The sequence below is a fragment of the Musa acuminata genome, chromosome BXJ1-1, assembly GCF_036884655.1.
Source record: "Musa acuminata AAA Group cultivar baxijiao chromosome BXJ1-1, Cavendish_Baxijiao_AAA, whole genome shotgun sequence".
Taxonomy (NCBI): Eukaryota; Viridiplantae; Streptophyta; class Magnoliopsida; order Zingiberales; family Musaceae; genus Musa; species Musa acuminata.
This window is the reverse complement of record NC_088327.1, coordinates 14,205,083-14,226,071: the sequence shown is the minus strand read 5'-3', so window position 1 is coordinate 14,226,071 and position 20,989 is coordinate 14,205,083. Positions and strand designations below refer to the sequence as shown.

General features: G+C 40.7%; 2 protein-coding genes and 1 pseudogene across 4 annotated transcripts; 1 reads left to right on the top strand and 2 right to left on the bottom strand.

Annotated features, from left to right (window-relative positions):
- Nucleotides 1-764: 764 nt before the first annotated feature.
- LOC135679311 (probable indole-3-pyruvate monooxygenase YUCCA5) lies at nucleotides 765-5,511 on the bottom strand (annotated as a pseudogene).
- A 1,612-nt stretch (nucleotides 5,512-7,123) lies between these two features.
- Nucleotides 7,124-8,604, bottom strand: LOC135587203 (probable indole-3-pyruvate monooxygenase YUCCA5). The gene is made up of 3 exons (XM_065078327.1): nucleotides 7,951-8,604; nucleotides 7,498-7,869; nucleotides 7,124-7,413 (listed from the first exon to the last, which is right to left on the bottom strand). Exons 1-3 carry the CDS (start codon nucleotides 8,602-8,604, stop codon nucleotides 7,189-7,191), a joined length of 1,251 nt encoding a protein of 416 aa, XP_064934399.1. The 3' UTR covers nucleotides 7,124-7,188.
- A 3,684-nt stretch (nucleotides 8,605-12,288) lies between these two features.
- LOC135585335 (uncharacterized) lies at nucleotides 12,289-19,816 on the top strand. Of its 3 annotated transcripts, XM_065185852.1 has the most exons (10): nucleotides 12,289-12,583; nucleotides 12,861-14,790; nucleotides 14,935-15,843; nucleotides 15,932-16,018; nucleotides 16,850-17,002; nucleotides 17,470-17,633; nucleotides 17,724-17,871; nucleotides 18,105-18,227; nucleotides 18,416-18,503; nucleotides 19,376-19,816. In XM_065185852.1, the coding sequence occupies exons 2-10, from the start codon at nucleotides 13,255-13,257 to the stop codon at nucleotides 19,561-19,563; spliced, it is 3,396 nt and encodes a 1,131-aa protein (XP_065041924.1). In that variant the 5' UTR covers nucleotides 12,289-12,583; nucleotides 12,861-13,254; the 3' UTR covers nucleotides 19,564-19,816. The 3 variants fall into 3 exon arrangements, with proteins under 3 accessions (XP_065041924.1, XP_065041932.1, XP_065041920.1); XM_065185860.1 differs by having other exon boundaries at nucleotides 12,861-15,843; nucleotides 18,441-18,503; nucleotides 19,376-19,515; XM_065185848.1 differs by having other exon boundaries at nucleotides 12,290-12,583; nucleotides 12,861-15,843.
- Nucleotides 19,817-20,989: the final 1,173 nt, after the last annotated feature.

Sequence of the window (20,989 nt, the reverse complement as noted above, 5' to 3'; positions counted from 1 at the left end):
GCAATTCCGATTTCCTTAGCATAATTTTTGCTCTTCTTGGCCTGATGCCGTAACCCATAGCCTGAAGTATTCTGCCGATACGTCGATCGATCCTCTGGCTCGACGTCCAATCTTCTGACATATTTTATTCCGGTCGAACATGATTCTTCTTGCCTTAATTATCTCTCCCTGATCAAAGATTCCTGCGTTACTCAAAACGCAGATTAGATAAACACTATCAATTTGTTTCACCATCAAAATACGAGATTCAACATCTTATGGTAGGTCCTCACGATGGGTTGAAAGTAATCACATCAAAATTGAAGAGAAAGTAACAAGTAGCATTTAGAGTATTATAGAAAAAAATATCAAATAAAAAAATTGATATCTATGATACTTTATGAAAAAACCCAAATAGAAATTTTTTTCAGAAAAATTGCTCTTCTTTATATATATAACATAATAAACTGATCCCAAATTAACTATTTTATTAATTAGACCATTTTTTCATATTTACCTATCTAAAATTAGGTTAAACATATATTATCTTATCGATATCAAAAAATGGTTGTTAGATTATGGATTGATTTATTGGTTTCAAGAGAAACTGGATTTTCCACAACACAATTAGGGAAAAGATATGTGAGATGCCTTTTCCAGAGACAAAACTTCGGGCTACTACAACCAAAGAGGCTTCTCTGTTCCTGATTCCTTTATCATTTGTACAGTGCTTGTCACTAACAGGAAGAAGGACAGCAAACGAGCACGAGCTACAGAGCTCTTCATCAGATCTGTGAGATGCATCTCCTATGGTAGGCAATGATATGCTTTGCCTGTTAGTTTCCTTTCTCCACACCCTGCCAATGTCCTCTGCTACCTTCACTACATCATTGGATGCACTAGCCAACCCTCTCTTTGTGAATCCAATAGTAAAGCCTTGTCTTCCCTTTCCACCCGTTCGGGAATGGCTGCTTCGGAAAACCATCCTTATCAAAGCAGTTAGTATCCTACGTGATGAGATATTAAGAGAAATAACTTTTGTATATGAACAAATGTTAGTAGGTCATGATATGCAGTGAAATTAAATGAAATCATAATCAAATAGAACACCAAGATATACGTGAAAAACCCCTCAAATGTGAAGGGTAAAAATCACGGGGTAAACTAAAGATAATCCACTATGAGAATAATGAATATACAAATCTCAATCTTTTGCCCTAAACCCTAGCAATAATCACGAGAGAATAACTGGGATACAAGGATCACATCACTGTCCACAATATCTAAAACCTTTTTAAGTAATCACAGCAAGAGTCTAATGTAGATTTGATCTAACTTAAGATGAGAACACTGCTGGATGATTGAGAACGGTCTCTCTGTGTTGTCCTTATTTTCTTCCCTTTCTTTCTCTTGTTTTTCTACCTTTTTCTTCTCCTCTTTTCTACTGCAAAGATCTATACGTTGATGCCCTCGTTGCTGCCTAGTCTTTTTCTGCTTCTAAAACGCAGCCACCCATATCACCCCCTTAATGTTAATTAGGGTTACGTTAAGCGGGGGTGAGATGTGGGCTGATAAAGCCCACATTGGGCTGAATATGGGCTGTCAACCTAATAACCTCCCCCTTCAGCCCATAAGGGAGGCTGTTCCATGACTCTTCAATGTGAAGCTATGCCGACCAGCTGTCGGCATATCTCCTGTCTTTCTTTTGGTAAGATCTTTGTCAACATGTCTGCTCCGTTATCATCTGTGTAAATTTTCTGAAGTTGTAATTACTTCTCTTTCTGCTCACTTTTAATTGCTTCCTGGTAACTCTCTGGTTTACCTGCATCAATAAGCATCACATACTCATATGTAGAGTATCTTCTGGAAGGTTGACATTATCTAGAAGATCTTCTCAATTGAGGTTCTATGGAAAGTTGCTATCCAACTTCTTCTTGCTCAACATGTCTTGTAGGTAGATCAATATCAGGCTCTACACCATATTCCTACACATCTTCCCCATCACCCTGATGTACCGGAGGAGTAATTGGGTCACAATTTGCTAATTTTTCTACAGAAGTATTGGCGGGTGTTTTCTTCTTCAAATCTTCAAAAGTTTGATTCTCAAAGAAGACTATGTCTTTGCTTCTAAACACCTTCTACTTTTCTAGATCCCAAAGCATGTAACCAAAATGATCATGTGAGTAACTAAGAAAAATACATTCTTTAGTCTTACCATCCAGCTTAGACCTCTCATTGTCCGGAATATGTGCAAATGCACGACAATCAAATACTCTCAAATGCTTGTAGAAAACATCTTTCCCTGACCATACATTCTCTGCAATATCACCATCTAGGGTTGTACATGGTGATAAGTTTATCACATCAACTGCAGTCCTTAAAGCCTCATCCCAAAACCTTTTGGGTAGCTTGGCCTATGAAAGCATATATATGATCTTTTCCATGATGGTGCGATTCATCCTCTCTGCAATTGTATTGTGCTAAGGTGTACCATGAACTATCATCTCATGTTGGATCTCATGTGACATACAATAATCATTAAATAATCCTGTATACTCACCACCATTATCTGATCTTATGCATTTCAATTGCCTTTTTATCTCCCTTTCAACCCTCGCATGAAACTCTTTAAAGATATTAATAACATAATCTTCGGTTTTCAAAGCATAGGCCCAAACTTTCCTGGAAAAATCATCTATAAAAGTGATAAAATAAAGTGTACCATTTATACCAAGAACATCAATAGATCCACCATGAGTTTTTGTCCTCAAAGGACCACATATATCTGTATAAACACGGTCTAAGACATGCATTTTTCTAGACAAAGCAAGACTAGTAAATGAAACTCTATATTGTTTACTAGCCAAACAATCAATACAAGGATTCAGATATATACCTCTGAGGTCTGGTAATACCTCTCTCTTGGAAAGAGCTTGTAGCCCCTTCTCGCTCATGTGTCCTAGTCGCCTATGCTATAACTCTATGCAGAAGTCTTTTTCGGTAGCATTTAACTGCTCACCATAAGCTTTAGCCTATAACCTGTATAAAGTATGACATTTCTTTCTATTAACTATAACAAGAGAACCCTTACTGAGCTTCCATTACCCTCTGTGAAATCTGCTATCATAGTCTTCATTATCTAGGCTTCCAACTGAAATTAAATTCAGCCTCAAATCAACTACATGTCTCACATCCTTAAGCACCAACTTACAGCTAAGGTTGGTCTTTAAATGGATATCACCCATGCTTATGATGTCTGTTGTGCCATAGTTGCTCATCTTGACAACACCAAAATTTCCAGATCTGTATGTAGCAAAAAACTCCCTTCGTGGTATAGCATTATAAGAAGCACATGTGTCAATCATTCACTCAAGATCCTGACACACATAAGAAAAAATATCATCAGAAGGAGACAAAATCAAATAATCACCACCCTACACTATAGTTGTGATATTATCTTTTGACTCTATAGACTCCACTTCTTTTCCCTTTTTCTTGCTCTTCTTAGGTTGCTTACATTGGCTCTTGTAATGTCATTTCTCACCATAATTATAGTAAACAATATCTTTTCTTGATCTTGATTTGCTTCTACCTATGCGTGAACTACTTTTAGACTTTGACCTTCCTCTATTCTCTGAGATAAGTGCTTATAAATCATTCTGAGATGTTGCTGAACTCTTTCTTCTCAACTCCTCATTCAACAAACTGCTTGTTACTTGACTCATAGTGATAACACCATCTGGAGCAGAATTACTGAGGGAAACCACCAGTGTCTCCCAACTTTCTACTAATAAACTGAGAAGTAACAATGCCTGCAACTCATCATTAAGAGATATTTTCATAGAGGATAACTGGTTAGTAATACTTTGCATTTCATTCAAATACTCAGCAATAGAAGCACCCTCTCTATATTTCAGATTCACAAGTTTTCTGATAAAAAAAGCTTTGTTGCCAGTTGTTTTTCTTTCATAGAGACTTTCTAACTTTTTTTCAAAAGAGAATATGCAGAAATTTCAGTAGAAACATGGTGAAAGACACTATCATCAAGCCACTATCGAATAAACCCAATTATTTTTCGATCTAACCTCTTCCACTCATCATCTGTCATAGTTGTAGGTTTCACACTATTCCCCTACAAAGGTTCATACAAATCTTTGCAATACAAGAGATCTTCTATTCTTGGTTTCCATATCATCCAATTGTTTCCATTTAAACTAATCATGCAAGAAACATTACTGGTCTCCATGTTCAAATACAAAAATTAAATCACCAAAACCCTTACTTTGATACCAGTTGATGGGATATAAAGAGAAATAACTTTTGTATATGAACAAATACTAATAGGTCATGATATGCAGCGGAATTAAATGAAATCACAATTAAATAGAATACCAAAATATACGTGGAAAATCCCTTCAATGTGAAGGGTAAAAACCATGAGGCAAACTAGAGATAATCCACTATGAGAATAATGAATATACAAATCTCAATCTCTTGCCCTAAACCCTAGCAACAATCATAAGAGAATAACTATGATACAAGGATCACGTCACTATCCACAATATTTAAAACCTCCCCAAGTAATCACAGCAAGAGTCTACTGTAGATTTGATCTAACCTGAGATAAGAACACTGCTAGATGATTGAGAACAGTCTCTCTGCGTTGTTCTTGTTTTCTTCTCCTTTTTTTATCTTGTTTTTCTACCTTTTTCTTCTCTTTTTTTCTGCTGCAAAGATCGATACATTGCTGCCCTCATTGCTGCCCTTTTATAGCCTTCTTTTACCTCTAAAACGTAGCCACCCACACCCCCCTAATGTTAATTAGAGTTAGGTTAAGAGGGGGTAAGATGTGGGCTGATAAAGCACACATTAGGCTGAATATGGGCTGTCAGCCCAACACTGCAAGCATTTGACTTCAATGAGTCTCCGAAATCTGAGAAGATTATGGAAGAGTTATGTTGTTACAGTGAGAGTTCGACTTGCCTTCAACCATAAAGGAACATTGCTGTAGTAGCCAGTGGTAAGAACGATCGAGTCGACATCAATGACGCGACCATCGACTAGCTCCACACCGCCATGCAGGAGTTGCTTGATTCCATAAACCATCTTTATCTCACCGGATTTAATCTTTCCCAGCGTTCCCAGATCAAGAATCGGCGTCTTCCCCTACTTGTGTTTGAGCTCCAAGGGACCAAGAGATGGTCATTTCAGGCCGTATTCCTCCATGTTCCCCAGTATCATCCACGACAAGGCCAGCAGAATCCTGTCGACCAACTTGACCGGAAGCCATTTCATCAACAGAATAGGTAACTCGAACGTCGATTTCCTGCAAATCTCTCTCGGTAGAACATGTACCTGGTGATCAAATAAGTAGCCTGATCATTGACCAGAGTTAGCGGAGCATTATACAGCAGTAAGATGTGGATGAGTGTTTATCGAGTCGCGGACGACCATGACGGGGAAGGAATTGTGGTGGTAGAGATCGAGGCAGGCATCCATGCTGGAGTTGCCATCGTTCCATAAGCCATTCATTCTGATGGAGCAGACTCATCTTAAATAGTATTAAAAACGAAGGAAGCTTCTAGGCACATGCATTTTATCTCGGAGAAGCATTTAATGGAGAAACTAAGACGACTTAACTTACAAAGGTGAACTTGGGTTCAGAAAGCCTTGGCACGAGACAAGAGGATGCGGAGGCAGGTACTCTTAAAGAATATGTCATAGTACTACTATTCAAGTTGCTATGAAAGAAGCGATGCACAATGGAGATTGTATTGGTAGGGGCAGAAGCCCAGGAATCAAAAAATTATGCACCAATTTCAATGAAGTCGGTGGACTTCGGGAGTTACTATGCGATGGATTGTCCTAAAGCGGCGTTTTGTCTAGGTGTGACCCGAGAGCAGGTGAATGAAGGTTGATTGTCAATGGGGCAAACACAATCGAAGCGACGGAGAGCAATTGGGAGTTAAGAGGCACATTACAATTAGAGCAGAATATGAAGACTCAACAAAGACGAGGAGTTGCAGTATCGACAAAGGCTTCAACGAGGACGTCGATGGAATAAGTGGGGGAGAATGTCATGAACAAAATTATAAATGGGGTATTCGATGTAATGCTTATGTATGTATGTATCTTTCAGTTTTGTTTATGCTTTGCACAGCATATAAAGAGTTGACAATAGGCTTAGTAGTCTTATTTTTCTTTGGTTAGCGGTCATTCTGAGCTTGCGAATAAAGGTTGTGTCATGTGGCACTTGTGAGGATTTTGATTTATAATGGACAATTTTGAACTCTTTGTTATGTGACGATTCAGAGCTTGTAGAATTTGTTTATAATTTGCATTGGCTATGAAATGTTTACTAAAATAATTAATTGTGGACCCCGAGTGAGACACTTTCTCTAACCCGTTTTCTCTTTTGTATGTACTAAGGGACCATAGATATTTCAGTGAGGTTAACCTTTGCAGATGGATACATAATGGTACTGTACGATTTAAGCAAAACTAGCTAAGTCCATGATAGAGTGTCAAAAACTTTTTGAGAATTTTGATAGTGGGGGATTTGGTTTAAATATTATAAAAAAAAGATTGGATTGAGACTCGAGTTAGGTACTATTATTATAAATTTGTGCTCCCTATGATTAAATCGTCTTATTTATCAACAACGATGCTACCCATTTTCGCTCAGAATAGCTCGTGATCATTGTTAATCTGCGTCATAATAAATTTTGGTGAGAGATAGGGAGGCCTTATGGTAGGACCTCATGATGGGCTGAAGGTAGCCACAACGAGACTGAAGAGAAAGTAACAAGTAGCATTGAAGAAATGCGAGAAAAAATTATCAAACAAAAAAATCTATATGTATGATACTTTTTGGAAAACCCTAAATAGAAATATTTTTTTCAGAAAAATTGCTCCTGTTTATATATATATAACATAATAAATTACCTATCTAAAATTAGGTTAAATTTATATATCTTTCCGATATCAAAAAATGATCGTTAGATTATGGATTGATTTATTGGTTTCAAGGGAAACTGGATTTTCCACAACACAATTAAGGAAAAGATATGTGAGATGCCATTTCCAGAGACAAAACTTGGGGCTACTACAACCGGAGAGGCTTCTCTGTTCCTGATTCCTTCACAGTTTGTACAGTCCTTGTCACTAACAGGAAGGACAGGAAACTAGCATGAGCTACAGAGCTCTTCATCAGATCTGCGAGATGCATCTCCTATGGCAGGCAATGATATGCTTTGCCTGCTTAGTTTCCTCTCTCCACACCCTGCCAATGTCCTCTGCTACCTTCACTGCATCATGAGATGCACCGGCCAACCCTCTCTTTGTGAATCCAACAGCATAAAGCCCTGTCTTCCCTTTCCACCCGTTCGGGAATGGCTGCTTCGGAAAACCATCCTTGTTGAAGCAGTCAGTGTCCTGCAAACATTCGACTTCAATGCTTCTCCGAAAGCTGAGAAGATTATGGAGGAGTTCTGTTGTTACAGTGAGAGTTCGACTTGCCTGCAACCATGAAGGAACGTTGCTGTAGTAGCCAGTGGCAAGAACGACCGAGTCGACATCAATGACGCGGCCATCGACCAGCTCCACACCGCCATGCAAGAGCCGCTTGATTCCAGGAACCACCTTTATCTCACCGGATTTGATCTTCCCCAGCGCTCCCAGATCGAGAACCGGCGTCTTCCCCTGCTTGTGTTTGAGCTCCAAGGGACCAAGAGATGGTCGTTTCAGGCCGTATTCCTCCATGTTCCCCAGTATCATCCACGACAAGGCCAGCAGAATCCTGTCGACCAACTTGACCGGAAACCATTTCATCAACAGAACAGCCAACTCGAACGTCGATTTCTTGCAAATCTCTCTCGGTAGAACATGTACCTGGTGATCAGATCAGTAGCCCGATCAGTGACCAGAGTTAGCGGGGCATTATGCAGCAGTAAGATGTGGATAAGCGTTTACCGAGTCGCGGACGACCATGACGGGGAAGGAATTGTGGTGGCAGAGATCGACGCAGACCTCCATGCCGGAGTTGCCATAGCCCACCACGAGGACTTGCTTTCCCCGGTAGGCCTCGCCGGACCTGTAGTCGCTCGCGTGAATCACCTGCCCGCCGAACTCCTTCAGTCCTTCCATCTCCGGGATCACGCACTCTGCATTCTCCCCCGTGGCCACGACCAGCCACTGGCAAATGTACTCCACCTCGGCGTTGCAGCTGGCGGCGGTCCTGACGCGCCACATACCGCACGTGTCGTCGAACTTCGCCGACTGCGCTGTCTCATTGAACTGTGGATTCAGCTCGAAGCGTGCGGCGTAGGACTCCAAGTAGTCTATGAACTGGTCCTTGGTGGGGTACTCGGGGAAGTCGACGGGGAAGGGGAGCTTGGGAAGCTGGCAGAACTGCTTGGGGAGATGGAGCTTTAGGCGATCGTAGGTGCGGTTTCGCCACAGGGAGGCGATGCTGTTTGACCTCTCAAGGATCACGAAGGGGACGCCATGCTCCTTGAGGCACGCACCCACGGCCAAACCCGAAGGGCCGGCTCCTACAATGAGAGGGCCGTTAACCCATTTGCATCTCCTCTTGAAGCTGTCACGGTGGTCGGACGAATGGGCCATGATCAAACAGGTGAGGAAGGAGGAGACCAGTAGACGGAGGTGTAGATGAGGCAGGGAGGTTGATGGGTCTATAAATAGCTGGGGGCAACGCAAGAGCTCCATGTGAAGGTCATGAGCGGCCTTCATCTCCTCCGCCATTAATTTAATGTGGGTGAAGCATGTTTGACAAGGTTATCCAAAGTCTATCAAGAAATCAACAAGAACACGAGAGCTCTTGACATTGTATTCTTCGGGAAAAGATCTAATCATGTTATTCCACAATTCAAAGAATTAAGCCCCTGGTTTCTTAATGTTGTATTGTGGAAAAGCAGCAGGAAGGAATCATACATATCATCCAAAGTCTCACCTAGAAACACAAACATAGATTTGGGATGACGGTTACAGTTATTACTGTTTGCCTTGGCAGTCAAATTCCTTTCCTTTTACTGCTGCATCCAAGGCAAAGAAATCATTCATGAAAGATGAATTCCATGTGGAGAACTTGAAGAACACCCAGCATTGAAGTTTCATGTAACTTTTGGATAAAGAGACAAAATGACAAGATCCATCATCTCAGGATACATGTCATAGTCTTCTGACTTTGAGGTTCATCCAAGTTTTTAGCTGGCATGAGCAGAAAGCTAAATTAGATTCATCTGTCACTGCTAAAACAATCAATCCTCCATGTATCTTGTCATTCAGCAAAATGAAATATGGAACTGTAAGGTGTGTATGCATGATCAGATGTCATTCATATAATCTCTTTGCAGATTAGCAGATCAAAGTATATTTTTGTGCAGTTCCTTTAAGGTAGAACAGACCCTTTAGAAAAGGTGGATGCCATTGCTCACCGATGAACAGAACCTGGTTTGGAGGATGAAAGGGAGTGATGGTGACTCCCACCTCCTTATTTTGGATTCAGGATCCATGGTGAGGAAGTATGTGGACGCATGCAGCTTAGTCTCTCTTCTTTTAATATGCATGGCATTTCCCAAACCCTAAGTTCCTAAAGATCATGGGAATGTGTGCTGTAACTTTGTGTTATGGATGAAGGATTGGTTGGATAGGGATGCATGGATTGTCACTGCTCCACCTTGCCTTGGATCTTTCACCACTATCAGACTGCATATGATTTCTTTGTGGGTATAATAGTGTCTATACTTGCAACTTCTTCATGGCTTCCTAGGGATTCTGTGACCACAGTTGAACCTAAACCAGGGTTTCTTTACAGAAGATTCTTGTAGATGTGGGGAGGACAGATGACACTATGTTTATTCTCACAAAGTGAAGGCTATCTAGTGATGGAATCTTAATTATCTTTTTTTTTAAGCACTATCTTATATCTTATATGCACTATGTTTAATTTCATCATAACATCTCAATTATATCTTATATCTTATACTCTATGCAGAGAAGAGATTAAGTTGATGATGATGATGATTATTATTATTATTATTATTATTATTATTATTATTAGTTCATGTTTACTTATGTTGGAGTTTGAGAGTTTTTCTTTATACATAAACATTCATAGAATAAGGAGTAGGGCTTGCAGTACTTATAAATTTCATTTACTCATTTCATGCATTAGCTAACTCATCCATAAATGAAGGATGGGGATTTGAATCACTAGTCTTCTGGGTTTAGTACCTTTCACTCATCTTTTTCTAAGAGAAAGAAAGATGGCATAATAATTAATTATATTTTTCTTTAATATAAAGAACTTGAGAACTAGTTATTATCACATCTATGTTCATCATATACTTTCTTGATCCATCTGCAAAGTTAAACAATTTATCTATATAGACAAAAGTGTATAACTGGATGAGAGAGAGAGAGAGAGAGAGAGAGAGGGAGAGAGAGAGAGAGAGAGAGAGAGAGAGAGAGAGAGAGAGAGAGAGAGTTCTCACTCAATAAATTCAGGAAAAAAAATTGAAACAAATACATTAAATTTGAGGAGAAAAGGTTGAGTTTGAAGGTTTCAATCGAAGCCCTCCAAGAAAAATAAGATATTTTAACAAAAAAAAATTATATCAAACAAAATCAAATTACATGCTATCTTCTTCTTCTTCTTCTCCTTTTTATTTTTGAGGCGCAATTAGATTTATCATATCTCCCACATAACCAATTAATTATATACTTTCTTGGAAATATATATAACATGACAAGGACTTCCATCTTCTTTGTTTTGACGACTCTACGCTGACGTGTCTCCTTCACGGAGCTTTGTGAGTGGGCGCGCTGTGCGACCAGCGGCTTTGTTCCGAGGCGGCATCCTTACACATTGCATCTTGATGCTTTGAGATGCGCATACCATCCTGATGGGCGCCGTGAAGATGCGTGCCATGAGTCGGAAGCGACGGATGGATAGGTTGTTATGCGCTTCTCCTCGTCGTCCCCTCTCGCCGCGTTCGTCACTCCCGACTTCTCTCTCTTTGTTTTCTTGACGCCGTCGGGTCCTTCCGTCGCAGGGATCCGCCCCTCTCGTATGGCGGAGTCGTGCTTGAGGCCCTGGATTGACGCCGGAAGGGCGGCAAAACCCTTGGATCCGAAGGCAATACCGGATTCGACGTATTGCCTTCGGATCTAAAGAGGGTTTTTTATCCCTCGGTCGAGGGTTTGCCGCGCGGAGGAACAACGGAGACGCGTCTCTTGGTTACTGTAGTTCCGATCGGAACTCCGGCGATGGACTCGCCGGCTAGGTCTCCTCCGCGGCCACAGGGGAGAATCATCGGTTTGTCAAGTGGCTACGGAAGTGCATACTGGGGCACAGGCTACTCTGTTGCAGATCCCGATGGACCCGGATGCCGATCAGGGAGTCGCCGGCGTCGAAACCTTGGCCTCGAGGATGTCTGCGTACTTGGCGAGGTGGCGGAGCCGCGGGGAGTCTTGGATGCGTATGCGTATGCGGATGAGTGGCCACCACTGGGAGGAGGAGGAGGGAAATATCAGAGTCGGCGTCGACGGCGACATGTAGGGATCAAGCAGAAGAGGGAGACCGGGCACAGCGATGAAATATGACGATTGCGACCGATTATATGGTCGTGAAGGCGGTGGAAGGACGACGACATGATTTAACCACCGACTTAGCGTACGAGAAGCAGTGTTGGCTCACATCTATTGGATTCACAGCAGAAAGAAATAAGAATGATGATGACAACAACCGGCGTCGGCGAGTCGGTTCGACGGTAGTTCGTTCCCGAGCCGAACGAGCCGCACTTGAATCGATTTGGTCACCAACAAAGCCCAAATAACTAATTTTAAGATAAATAAATGGCAAAAAATGTTTTTGATATTTTCACCATCACAACAGTAAACAGTCTATTCAAACGGTCAATTTCATATTTATATAACTGTAATCTTAAATTAAAACAAATACTCCATAAATTAGAAAATAAATATTTAAGCTGAATTTATGATGAATAGAATTATTTTATTATTTAATATATATATATTTTCCATTCGAATATGACATATTTCATGCTATTATTTAATTAGAATTAGAAAGTGTTGTTTGGGACGTGAAGCATTCCGACAAAACATGGCCGGTGGATGGTATCTTATTATATGCATCCTTTTAGGTTGATTGCATTACGAATCAGCTGCGGGGACGGATCTGCCGACGTGGAACGCTTTCCATCGACTCCAAGAAGGCATTTCCACTTATTTAAAGACCATTTATTAGCTTCCAACATAAAGCGATTACGCAAATTCCACGACACGTCGTGTTGTGGGGGGAGAGAGAGACAGAGAGAGAGAGAGAGAGAGAGGAGCGCGGTAAATCCACTTGCCTTTATCGATGCCGCCTTCTCCTCATGTGTGTCCTTCCTCCCTTGACCTTCGGAGCTCTAGTTATTCCGTCGCTCTAAACGAAGGGAAGGGAGGAAAATGATGGGAGAAAGGAGGAATTTTTTGTTCCATAATCCACTCCTTTTCCCATCAGATTTGTCCTGAATTCCGGTGCGGGTTTGCTGATCGATGCCGGAAAACTTCGCCGCAGGTACTCTCTCGATTTCCCCCCTAAAAAAAAATACAAGCTTTTAGATCCTAAAGATCCCTTCTTGCGAGTCGGTATTGCCTTTTCGAAGGGCACGATTCCCGATCGATGCGACCCTTTGTTTCCCCCTTGTTGAGTTCTGTTCCTCGACTTCACCGATCGATTCTCTGTTTTTGGTTGCGTACTTTGAATTGCGCTGGATATGTATCGAGTTCTGCGTCTTGAGAGGTGAAAGCTCTTTTGCCTTGGTCCCGTGGTAATGTTGGATAGATGTTTGCAGGTATCTAAATTGTGCTGCAAAAAGAGCTGCTTCTTCTGTAAACAACTTGGTGATCGTGTGTGTAGGTGACAGAATCGTCTCTAGGGATTGCTTCTTTTAAGCAATTTGGAAAGTTGATGGGTATATTAGAAGCTTAGGGTGATAAGAATCGCTACAGCCAAATTCTGATGCCAGAATCCATTACTTGGGTTCAGAAAGTAGCATCGGGTGAATATCCAAAATGTAAGAGATGGAGGGGGACGCGTGTTTTAGATGTTATACGATCCATATGATGGACAACCATGGCGTACCATATCCATTTGGTCTCTAGTTCATGTGCCTTGGTATGTATATGATCTAATAGGAGAGGAATTGTTTGTGGAGTTTCTTCAAGTTTGAGCCACTTCCACACAAAATGGATCGAGGACGTATAAAAAGAGATGGTTGTAACAATTACCAGAATTTCCATTCAGGCTATGAAGATCTGACATGTCTTCTTGGTCTGAGAAGATCAGTTTCTACAGTATATTCTGAGGTTTCAAATTCTAGTTCGGCCACAGGGCATGTGATGGATGTCGAGTGTATGGGATACTACGCTGATCGGAGTCAGACCAACAAAAGTCCTACTGAGGATGATCAGAGGGTGTCTGACAAGTATCGGGATGAGCATTCTGAAACCTGTTCATTTTTACGGCCAATTCAAGTTTGTCGTCACGACTGTCAGGGATCTGCAGCCTCGAGTAGCCCTCAGTCTGGGAAGTTGAAGCTCCTGTGCAGCTTTGGTGGAAAGATCTTGCCAAGACCAGGAGATGGGAAACTGAGGTACGTCGGTGGTGAAACTCGAATCGTTTCCATGGGTAAGAATGTTACATGGAAAGAACTGATGCATAAAACTTTTGGCATTTGCAAGCAACCTCATACGATCAAGTATCAGCTTCCAGGTGAAGAACTAGATGCTTTGATATCTGTTGCTTCGGACGAGGACCTGCAGAATATGATGGAAGAGCACTATGGGGTTGAAAAGGCTGATGCTTCACAGCGACTCCGATTATTTCTTATCTTTCTCAATGAGTCTGAGAACACTTGTCTAGATTCATTAGGACTGCAGAGCAACTCAGAGTATCAGTATGTTGTCGCCGTTAATAACATGCTAGACCCGAGCCCGAGAAAGAACTCGAGAAGAAATAGCTTCTCAGGTCAAATGGGATGTCATCTGGATGATTCTCCAAGTTTGCACAAAGAGTCTCCTTCTTGTCCTCAATTCGATGCACTCGATGGGGCGAAGGCCCAAAACGGTATCGGAATCTTCAATCATCATCTTTCCCCTCAGTTCTTTATTAACTCTCCAAGTGGACTGAAGTCCCCATTCCAATCACCTCCTTTTTCTCCAAAGCCAATTCAGCAACGAGATACGAGATATCCTCAGGAGCAATCCGTGGATGATCAGATAAAGCCCCTGCAACCATTGGGGAGTTATTATGTTTTCGATACAGGGTATTCTCCAAGCGCCGCAGGAGCAAAGCTTCATGATAACTCACATACTGATGTTGATCTGCCACTCAGATCCCATGCGGTAGCACCATTACAAGATCACAGTCAGATGAAAGGCTTGGTTAAGCCGCTGTTTACCCACAGTGAAACCAACCTTGCTGCATATCCTCGTTGTGAAATACCTCCTGCAATGGATATATCTTTTGATTCAAAAAGACATCTTGGACGGGCAGCAGAAAACTTGGGTTGGGTAACAGGATCAGATGTTTCACTTGCTGCCTTTCAAATTGCGTCTCATGAGTGTTCTGATTCATTTCTTCAGAATCAGCATGAAACAATGAAACCATACACGAAGGTATCACCATACTCTGAGCTACGCGTAGGTAACTTGGCGGAAGGATCAAGGCCGCGACCGAGTCTTCTCTTTGAATCACAAGGAACCATGCCTACCGATGCTCAGGTTCGCTTTTCTCAGCAGCCAGAGCTATGTGGTATAAATTATTTTCATTATCAGACTCTAGACTTTACAGATAAGGAGCATCGGAATAAAGAATTGGTAGATCAGGATTTGCTACATGGATGTTCTTATGATAATATTATGCAGGCTATACACCCTCAGGATAACAAGACTCGTCAAAATAATCATTCTGAAGAATCAGAAACTTCCATGAAAGAATGCAGATTGCTTGAAGCTCGTCTTTCTTCTGAAGAGTTAGAGGCGCTAGAAACCTCTGTTCCTGCATCTTCAATCGTTTTAACTTCTGATCCAGATAATCATATGGAGCACTGTTCTAATGAGCAAATCGATGGATGCATACAAGACATATCTGTGAAAAATTGTGGAAAGGTTAATGGTCAGCATGGCGAATCATATCAGCTGTTAAATTGTGATTTTGCATGTGAAGGTGGAAACATCATTGCTGTATCTCCTGTTCCCTGGCCTAAGGATTCTTCAGAAACAGTGAACCAGAAGAAATCTGCCGAACAGATGGCTAGAGAAAGCTCTGGTGACAGAGACTCAAATGGCGTGGTCGACATGCCATCAAATGCCCCTGTCTCTCATTTTCCATCTGTCATAATATCTCAGAATATGAAGAATAACCAAGAATATGGTGATCTCGACCAGGACTTGCTTGACCACGACCTTCCTAATTGGTTTTTGTCATGGACTCCTGCTATCACTGAAAATTCAGAGAGAGAAGTTTCTTGCCTTGATCAAAGCGTTGTTGATTTTTCAGATTCAGGTTGCACTGTAAAGGAAAATGGCTTCTGCGGTCACAAGCAGTTGAAAGAGAATGGCAAACAATCTGTACACGAGATGCATGACAAACATCCAATCGAGGGAATTGTTACGGTCGAGGATGTAACTCATGCTGTTCCGTCATCCATCCTGTTTTCAGCAGTGGTTGTTCCCCATGTACTTCGTGAGACTGTTAAAGATGCAGAAAATGATGATTCCTTATTGCCAAAAGTGACTGATGCTGGGATCTATCCAGCAGAGTCTGAAAATGAGGTAAAAATGGATTTTATTGTACTTGGTTCTTAAGATGGTTAATTCGATTCCTTATATTAGATATGGTGGCTGAATATCTAAAATCCAGGATATGAAAGCTGGAGTAAGAGAACTGGACGAATCTATAAGTGATGCTGCGATAGCAGAAATAGAAGCTGGGATCTATGGTTTGCAGGTAAAAATGTTAATGTTCTACAATCTGAACTGCAGGTTATATTTTCTGCAACAGCTTGCTAATTGGTTCTGCAACTATTTCAATTATTTTGAGACTAAAGCTTCCTTTTGGTTCATAACATAGTTTGCAAATTTTGTGATGAGTATTCCTCATCAAATGAAGGATTTCATAGACTTTTAACATATGCTCAACTGTTACCATTCTCAACAAGTAACTAAATAGCATAACTAAAGTTTTCTCAATTGACAATGCTCTGTTCTTTGATTGATAAGCTCAGTTCTTAACACTTACTGACAGTCATACTCAAGACAAATGTTTATACTGACAGTCATACTTAGACTTGGTTCAATGTATTGTTCACAAATTATAAATGTGGTACCGATATATAGTAATAAAAATTTCTTTTTTTGTTTTTGTTGCCTCTTCTTCTACAGTAAGGTTTCATGGACCTTTTTTGTATGTCCTTTTTCTATAGTCCCCTCAAATATATAATTAGGATCTTACTGTAAGCATTATTGTGTATGAAAGAGTGTTATGTCCAAGAAAGAAAGTTAAAATGTTTTCTGCATATGGTTTCACAACATGTCCTTGTGCAAAAAAAAAAAAAAAAATGAAGAAAAAGAAAAAAGGAACTTCCATGTGTCGAATAAGATCAATTAGTCGTTTGTCATGGAAAGCTTCATGATGTCCTAGGTTTTATGTTTGGTGAGCACAAGATCTGTAAACCACCGATCATTTTTGTCGCCTATCATACAAAGTGGCTTCAAAACTCTTGGTTGCTAACAAAACAAGGTGCTTGGATATGCTGCTAAAATTCTTATTTATGTTCAGATTATAAAAAATGCTGATCTTGAGGAGCTACATGAACTGGGATCTGGTACTTTTGGAACTGTCTACCATGGAAAGTGGCGGGGAACAGATGTTGCAATCAAACGTATCAAAAAAAGCTGCTTCGCAGGGAGATCCTCTGAGCAAGAACGACTGGTTTGTTGGTGACCTGATCTTCTATTGTGTTATCAGCTATACTACTACTATCTTGTTTAGATGATAATTGATAGTTACACTTTGCTTACCTTTCATGAACTAAAAATTTCCAAGTTAGCGGGGCTTCACTTGTATGTTCTATCAGATTCGTTGCTTAGGAAATCCACCAATTCAATCCAATTACTTTCATCTTTTATAAGCAACATAGGAGAAGCCTCTTTGTTAAGACTTTTGATGCAAAATTTGATCTTTTTTTAGTTGCAGGAAATCTATATGGGCTCTGATTAAGACGTTAGTGTTAAACTGATGAAGCTTAAAATAACCTGAAATCTTCAAATTTTGCATCCATTAGTTCCTATTCAGACATGCTATTCACTTTTCAGCAAACCTGTAATGCTGAACTTAAAACGTAATGCATTTCGCGAGTTGATCGATTATACTGGAATACTGCTCGATTCATTCTACAGAGCAATGACTTCTGGAGGGAGGCACAGATTCTTTCGAAACTTCACCATCCAAATGTGGTAGCTTTTTATGGGGTAGTTCCAGATGGTGCTGGGGGAACATTGGCCACCGTCACAGAGTTCATGGTGAATGGATCACTCAGGCATGTCCTGCTAAGGAAGGACAGGTGAGCCGAGCCGGCCATAAAATTTTCTTGTATTGCTTTCACCGGTGCAAAAATTGCATGATAATGCTGATGATGTTACTTTTTCTTTAGCGCACTTGATCATCGCAAAAAGCTTATAATCACAATGGATGCTGCTTTTGGGATGGAATATTTGCATTCAAAGAACATAGTTCATTTTGATCTCAAATGTGACAACTTACTAGTGAATCTTAGAGATCTCCAGCGACCGATATGCAAGGTAGGTCCCGAAACATACATACATATATATATATATATATATATATATATATATATAGCTTGAGAAATGCATTTCGATGCACTCGATCTGCATCATGTGAAAAAATATATATTTTCAGCTGGTTGCATCTTCTATATTATTCCTCATATGCTGTCCAATTCCGGAGAAAAATCTTTAACTTCCTACTAAACTTCGAGTTAGCTTACGAGATATTTTCATGTGTAATTTCGTAGGTTGGAGATTTTGGATTGTCAAGAATTAAAAGAAATACCCTGGTTTCTGGTGGTGTGCGAGGAACCCTCCCATGGATGGCGCCGGAACTATTGAATGGGAGCAGTAGCAGGGTTTCCGAAAAGGTGATCTCCATAGAGTCAGTTTTTAGTCTCCTCATGCAATGCTTCTTGAAACATGTCTTGGTCATTTCTAGGTTGATGTTTTCTCTTTAGGAATAGTTATGTGGGAAATCAGTTTTTAGTCTCCTCATGCAATGCTTGTTGAAATTAAGACAGAGCCAATTAACAGCATGTCTTGGTCATATTTCTAGGTTGATGTTTTCTCTTTTGGAATAGTTATGTGGGAAATCCTGACCGGGGAAGAACCCTACGCGAATATGCATTGTGGCGCGATCATAGGTAAATGTTATTTTACTATCTAGTAAGAATTTCACAAGGCTTGTTTTTCTATCAACAATACATTGTTGTGTACTAACATATTCGTCGACGATGATTTATGTCCATGTTAAATTGTCGAATTTTCGTTATTAAGTAAGTAGTCAGGCTCTTCTTAACCATGTAAATCTCATTTTGCCTTTGGAAATTTAAACATTGAGTCGTTTTTATGATTCAAGCCTTTTGTTTTGTCTATTTAGACATATGATTGATCAAATCATCCATTTCACAATCACATGCAGCATCTGTAGTAATAATATCCGTTTCCAATTTTCTTCAGAATTTATGCTCCTGACTAGTTCTTTCTCATTTCTGCTATTTTGGGCATACCGAAACTATTTTATTGTTACACTTCACACAAAGGCATGGGCTCGAGGATGGTATAAAGTTCGGCAGCAAGCTCCCGGACTTTATGACGATCTTGTTGACGAGTTCTGACGAGCTTCTTTGATAAGATCTTGGACTTTTCGATTGGTTCCGACAGAACTTCCGATGAACGTTCGGACTTTCGACGAACTCTTGAACTTCTAACGAGATCTCGATATTGATTCCGGCACAACACTTGTTTTATGTCTTACTGCTATCGTAGTTAATCCTGCACACTTTTCTCAACGTATAGATTAGATCAAACAATTTACAATTGATTTCATCATCAAAATCCGAGATTCAACAATATGTTCTTACGACTTAGCTTTTTTTTTTTTTTTTTTTTCTGTAAGTGAATTGCTAATCAGACCACTGGTTATCATCTTTCCATTTCCATGGGGATAAGCTGATACTCGATGATTTGATTAAATTTGTGCAACAAAATCATCATCTTTTTGTGAAACTTACAGGTGGAATCTTGAACAACAAGCTTCGACCGCCCATACCGGAACGTTGCGAATCTGAATGGAGAAGGTTAATGGAACAATGTTGGTCACCGGATCCCGCCGCACGGCCCTCATTTAGTGAGATAACCGACAGACTGCGTGCCATGTCCATGGCATACCAGCAGAAGGCACAGACTCGAGCAAACAGATGAAGCTGCCAATTAGGGGATAATTTCCCTTGAAAACACAGGCTTTTTTTTTCTTTTTCCTCTTTAGTCCTTGTTTTCGAGTGGCTTTATGTCTTGAGTATTTATCGTCCATTTGAGAATTGTGGACAAGTGTATTCCTTTTTTTCTTCCGGACATGAGTTACTACCTATTCTTTGTGGTGATGCTACAACATATTCAAGTGTATAAAGAATTTTGTCCTTGTGTAATGAGATGATATGATATTAGTTTTGCTCAACTTGTGGTTGCAACCAATGATTTAAAAAACGTCTGGCGTCAAAAATTAAGTTCCAAAACACTCGAGGCGCTAGGCACTTGCCTGAGAGAAACGATGCACTCTAAAATATTAAAATATAAAAAATATATAATATAATTAATAAATATAATTATTTAAATAAAAATATGATATTAAATTAAAAATATACTGTTAACAGTATATTACTGGCTGTTAACGGTAGTTAGAAGGAGAGAAAAGATTTATTAATAGTAACAGAGGAGGATAAAAGGGTCAATGATAGTGGAAATCGATAGTGGAAAGTGATAGCAACAACGATGAGAAGCTGACAGTAGTAGCGGCAAAGGATTAGTTTAAGATAGTCGTGGCAGCGCTGCGAATGGCAACAACGACAGAAGCTGCGGACAACAGCAATCGCAGCGACGAAAGCTCCAGAGGGCGTCCGTCAGTGGCAAAGGAACTTGTGGTCTTCTCCCTCGATAGTGAAAGGAACTACACATGGAGCGACGATGGAAGGAAACTATAGGCTTTTGCTACGTTGTCGGACCCATCCGTCAACGACAGAGGAAGGCTCGATCCGCTACATCTGCGACGGAGGCATTAGTAGAAAGTGTTGGTGACAAAGGCAGAAGTAGCGCTAGGGTTGGCTCGGGATCGTGCGGGCATAAAAGGTGGCTTTTGAGGGTAAGAAACTGTGTTACTAAATACTAACTATTATTGAACCAAACTGGTTTGGTTGCCTTATTTGAACTAGGTGCTCGCTCGAAGCACTCGACACTTGGGTTCGGGCGAGCGCCCAAGCGATGCTTCATTAAAGCGTACTGCCTAGTCCACACACGAGGCGCTCAGGCCTCACCTCGCCTCGACTGAGCACCTAAGCGAGCCCCCTAGCACCTATTTAAATCACTGCTTGCAACAATGGCTAAAGTTCAATTTTTGGGCCGGAACATACCTCAATTTATATAGTTGAATCGAAACATAGATCTTGATCTTTTTATTTTGAGGCATTGAAAGCTATGAGATGTGTCCGTCAACGACAGAGGAAGGCTCGATCCGCTACATCTGCGACGAAGGCAGTAGTAGAAAGTGTTGGCGACAGAGGTAGAAGTAGCGCTAGGGTTGGCTCGGGATCGTGCGGGCATAAAGGGTGGCTTTTGAGGATAAGAAATTATGTTA